This window comes from Coffea eugenioides, chromosome 2 (genome assembly GCF_003713205.1).
Source record: "Coffea eugenioides isolate CCC68of chromosome 2, Ceug_1.0, whole genome shotgun sequence".
Taxonomy (NCBI): Eukaryota; Viridiplantae; Streptophyta; class Magnoliopsida; order Gentianales; family Rubiaceae; genus Coffea; species Coffea eugenioides.
In genome coordinates this window covers 55,976,031-55,981,584 of record NC_040036.1, presented here as the reverse complement: position 1 = coordinate 55,981,584, position 5,554 = coordinate 55,976,031, and the positions used below count along the sequence as shown (strand labels likewise).

Genomic DNA, 5,554 nt, shown 5'->3' with positions numbered 1-5,554 from the left:
TGTTTCCTAGAACAAAACTCTTCCAGTTGTTGGAGAGCTTTGAAATGTTGCTATCATGCATACATGTCAAGTGAGTAGCTAAAACAAAATGGGAAAGATTTGAATCTTTTGAGAAGGACATGATAAATTAAGATTCTACGTCCCCTTTTCCACATATTAAAAAAGAAAAAGAAAAAGAAAAAGGAAAGAAACAAAGAATTTTTTCCAAATCCGAGGTGACTTTATTATATTCATTTCGAGAGTTTTTGCAGTAATAACACCATAACTAAGTTAATTGTTTCTTTATCAAAAAAAAAAGTTAATTGTTTCTTGATAATCCATACGGAAGTAAACAATGAAAGAAAATACATTATTTGATCGCATTCTGTCCATGATATTTCAAGATAGAAAATTATAATGTAATGCAATCCAAATGACTGAACTTGTTTGCCTTTTTCTTTTTCAAGCTATTTTTTGCAACCACATAAATTTTTTCTCTTTTTCGTTTTTTTCCTGGATGACAACATTTCAGGGACGTTTATTATCAATTTTACACAATATGGAATTCCAAGAACAAAGTTTACAAATAAAAAAAAAACAAAAAAGAACAAAAATCAGACTAGAGTGAGCACTCGTGAGGAAATCCTTGAGGAAAGCGGCTTTTGTCTGTGCAATAGTTGTAAATCATGTAGTTCTTTTGCACCCAATTAATTCGTTCCAAACCAGAACTGTCCAAGGATTCAGTTAGCCAGGAATTTGCAGATGAATTACTATTGCTGCAAGAAGAAGTAGAGGAACCTGAAGACCATATGCAAGCTTGAGCATTATAATTTTGATAGGAAGCTATGAATGGGGCTTGGCTCCAATCAGTCTTCACCAAACCCCCTCTAGTAGCCCAATCTTCTGCATCCCACAAGCTAGAATACATCCACATTGGCTGGTCTTTTGGGTACGGGATGCCACTAGATTCCAAGTTCTTGAATTGCCTTATTGGAGTCCCATCGACAGAAAAGCTAAAAACAAGAAAACATACAATAAAGAATTGTTCAATGGACATTCATTAGAAAAACTCTTTAAAGAATTCGAAACAGTAACGGTAACCTTTTGGTTGTATCTTCAATTTAACCATGCATGACATTCTGAAACATTTTTGGTTTGATGGTACTAATCATTCCAAGTAGTTTGCGATTTTCCATAAATGCTAGGAAAATTTTCTATAAAAACAAAAAAAAAAGTTTTTGTCACACGTACCTTTTTCTCTGAAACCGTTTCTATTTGGATTGCGTTTTCTAGAATCATATTTGGAACAGGAATAACATAGAACTTTTTGAATAAAATGGTATTTAAAAAAATAAAATTAATTGAAAAATGTATTTGGAGAATAATTCAAGAAATCTTTTTGATGAAGCTTCATATCCATTTTTATATTTTTCCAAAACTCTTCTGAAAATGGATGTGAGAGAATGAGACAGGAGACTTTACATAATGCTTCGAGGGTTCCATAGGATGGTATAGGTGTGGAAGCCCTTGGTGGGGTCGAACCAAAGATAAAATTGCTGTTCTCTGCCTCCCTTTCCTTGTGTGTATACATTGGTGTGGAGAATATAAGGCTCTCCGCTTAAATTACCAAGAAACTCAAAGTCAATCTCATCATGATTGCTCCCTATTGAAGATAACTGTATTATTGACACAAAAATTTCTTTAGCTGATGATAAAATATGAGCAAAGAAGAGCACACAACATTTAAAGAGGGCTGGGATAATATATGATGACCATCCCTATCCTGACTTCACAAGTAAACTAGTCTGACATTAACTTTGACCATGCATGGCACGTGACATGTACTTGTTGTTGGTTTTTTTTTTTTTTTTGTTGGAGTATTAGAGTATATTAATATTAGCACACAAAGGCTATTAATCTCATACTTTAAGAATATTAGTAGAAGCTAGTAATTGAAATTTCAAATGATTGAGTTACTTTGCTAAAAATTTTCTATATGAATAGGTTCTTTTTACTAATAACTTATCATATAAAACAAGAATATCTATGTATATGTGTATAGATATGAATTAAAAAGATTAACTTACATAGTATGTAGTGACAGTGCCAGCTGAATTTCCGGGCACAAGCTTCATCTGGATGTCAATCTTTCCGAATAGATATTGGTTCTTAGACCTAAATCCTGAGCCAGAAGTTTTATCAAGTGATAAAGTGAGAAGTTTCCCATTTTGAAGTATTTGTGCACGTCCATCACCAAACGTGATATCAAAATCTTGGTAAAAATTTCCAGCAAAAGCTACTACAAAGAAACTGAGGACTAGGGAAGCTTTAACAGAAAGAGCATAAGCCATGGATGATAACTTTGAGGTCACACGATACAATAGTAAAGTCAAAAGTTTTGTTTTGTGATTAAAACTGAGCTAAAGTAATGAATGGTCATAGACTATATATAGCTGGTGGAAGCGAAGTTTCAATGGTACGAATAACAATTGGTGTTGAGCGTTGGTGGGAAATCAAGCATTTCGTGAGTAAGTGGTTTGGTAAATTGCATTTTGGCCCTAATAGTATGTAATTTTACCAATCATGTCTACAAACATCAAAGTTCTAATAGCAGTCTTTAGAAAATTAAGATTGCACCATTATTATGCTTCAAAGTGTGAATCCATTTAATTGTTTCCTCAAACATCCACAATTATCCAATTGCTATCCTCATAATCTATAAGAGGCTGCCATTTTTACCCTGATAAGAGGACCAACATCCAAAAAATTATACCAGTTAAATGCAACTTCAACCTACTTTAGCCTCGAATGGAACAATATCGGTATTTAGAGCGCGAAATTAAAGAAAGTGTATTAGTGACATCGTAATTGAAACTTTTGCGTGTGTGGAGGGCTGAATTGAAATAAATTGCATGTGTTTTGTACGGTATTTGTGTTGACTTGGCTTAGGTATTCTAGTAGGGGCCAGACAGCTAATGCAATGACGCGATAGAAATTCAACTTTATATGGAACCGTGCCAATTTTCTAACATTGATGGGAGTTAGGAGGAAGTGATGGCTGGATATCCCTTGCATGTACAGCTGGTTGATGTTTACAATCCTTTAAAATAGAGTGGCTTAAAATTTCATGGCTTGAATTGTTTATCCATGTAGGTCTGTTTGGATTGTGAATTATTAGAGATATTTTTACTGTAACATTTTTTGTGATGTGATGTATGTGAGATAAAAAGGTAATTAGAAAGGTAAAAAGGTGTATTGAAAATTGTAATGATGATGTAAGCAAATAAATTTGGGGAAATAAAACTCAATCCAAACAAACCAATCGTACTTCGATGGTTTCTGCCAAAACTACGTGAAAATTTGGTCTCATTAATTTGGTTTCAAGATGTAAATACAACACCATATTTTAGAGTCCCCAAATTTGTTTTGAAGCCTATGGAGATAAACTATGCCAAGCGTTCATGAGTTATTTAAGAAATTACAAGTACAAACCTCAAAAGTAGTTGTGTATGAGGATTTGCACTATCCAGATTTTGGCTAAGAATTCTTTGAGAAAATTAGTCTAGCCATGGAACAAATAATCGCATGCGTGTAGCTCTTTTTTGGAAACCATTATGTCTAAAATTTTATATTTATTGTCATTTAAACACGTTTTTTAACCATTTTTTTATGTCACAAGTTTTACATGACAAAAAGTGCTATAATCAATGGTAAACTTGTTTTTGCACTTTGCCTAGAATTCTTTTGCACTAATATGTACAAGACTCAAGAGCAACATAAACTTTGGAAATTTAAGGAAGTATGTTTACAGACATTTTATTTTAGACTAAATAAATTTTTTGAATGATATACGGCAGAAATTCGTAGAATTGCAAAAGAATTTACCTGCCAGGATGCATTATATACTCTCCAATTAGATGTGAGTAAATGGAGACTAAAATTTGGTCAAGAGTCTAGGAACAGCATTTCTTAATAGTTTTACTTGGTCTTATGAGAATTGGTCTTTTTAGGGAGGTCGTATAGGTCATGCATTGAGGCCAGTGGCGGAGCCACTTAGCCCTCAAGATCTCAAAATTTAAAGATCCCAAAATTTATATTTTTCCTTTACAAAAATGTAAAAAAATTTTAAAATTGGTCCTTAAGAAAATAAGGTATTGTTCCTCCAAAAAATATCCGTAAGTGTAAAGGTAATTTCTATAAGCAATTCCATGCACAAATTTTTCCCACCAATTTTCAAAGTGGCTAACCTTCCACCTTTTAACTATATCTGAATTCTCACTTTGGTTCATAAACTTTGAAATGAGAATTTACGCCCTAAACTATAAAAACTGTCACACTTTAACATCTAAAATATAAAATCTATTTCATTTTAATTCCTAAAATATAAAATTAAATATATTTAATTTTAAAATTTATCCCACTCTTGTCAATGATTTTACTTAAATATGACAGATTTAATATTTTAGGGACTAAAGTATCTTGTTTTGAGGTGTATGGTTCAAAATGAGATTCGGATATAAATGAAGGGTGTAAAGTGGAACTAACCCATTTCCAAATCCGTGGTCCGATAGTTATCCAACGCCAAAATTATATTGCCCAATAAAAAAAAAAAACCTAAAAACTAACTTTATAATGCAAGAAATCAATGCTGAACTAGGATTTTTTAGATGTGAATTCAGTTGGGTTGCTCTCAGAAGTCTAACTTCATTAAATCAAGCGTAGTGCCAACTAGAAATCATTGTTGGATATTGAACTAAATTTGACACCTTATAAATATCTTATGTTAAAAGCTATCATTCATCGTGAAATTAAACATTTTTCAACTCTGTTTTGAATTTTCAGTATGAAATTCAACTGGTCTAATAACTCCAGTGGGAGACAACCATCAATGACATTAATTGGCTTGAAACTTTCTCCAAGATTTTCCCACTGTAATGGTTGGTTCAATGAGTGCTGCACTTGTTTAAATTGTTTCTAGAAAGTCTTCTATATAAATTTGCATTTTCTTGAACTAATCTAGTAACAATATTTGAATTGTGGATTTGATTTACTACTGTTTTCAGTGTGTACTTTTTCCAACCGTGTAGTTATTGTGAACTTGATTTATTTGTGGATGTATTTCAACCGTTCAATTAATTAGATCTTACACAAGCTCACATATTTAAAGATATATAAAAGCTTATATAATTAGATTCCTGCTTGCGGCATATAATTATATCTCTATACTTACTAAATTTATAACTCTATGCTTACTATATATTTTTGCTACATTTATCAAGTTAGAGAAGGAATTTGGTGTTAAATTTTTTTTGGCCACATTTTCAACTTGTAATTTTACCCCTACAATGAAGGTGAGATGACATCACCATATCCCAAAAAAAAATTTCCCACAATCATATTTACCAATAACAACCACGTTCTTAGGTTTTTTAGAGGTATAATTACCTATAATTTCAATCTTTTATTTATAAATTTTCGCATAGATAAGGTGTTTCATTCCTACTATTATGGAATATGCACGTAAAATAAGCTAAAACGAGTAAGGTAGGGGGTGATTACGCTTTCACTTATGTTG

At 32.1% G+C, this 5,554-nt stretch overlaps 1 protein-coding gene across 1 annotated transcript; it reads right to left on the bottom strand.

Annotated features, from left to right (window-relative positions):
* Window positions 1-455: 455 nt before the first annotated feature.
* Window positions 456-3,878, bottom strand: LOC113759918 (probable xyloglucan endotransglucosylase/hydrolase protein 23). The gene is made up of 4 exons (XM_027302497.1): window positions 3,865-3,878; window positions 2,067-2,394; window positions 1,462-1,655; window positions 456-992 (listed from the first exon to the last, which is right to left on the bottom strand). Exons 1-4 carry the CDS (start codon window positions 3,876-3,878, stop codon window positions 599-601), a joined length of 930 nt encoding a protein of 309 aa, XP_027158298.1. The 3' UTR covers window positions 456-598.
* Window positions 3,879-5,554: the final 1,676 nt, after the last annotated feature.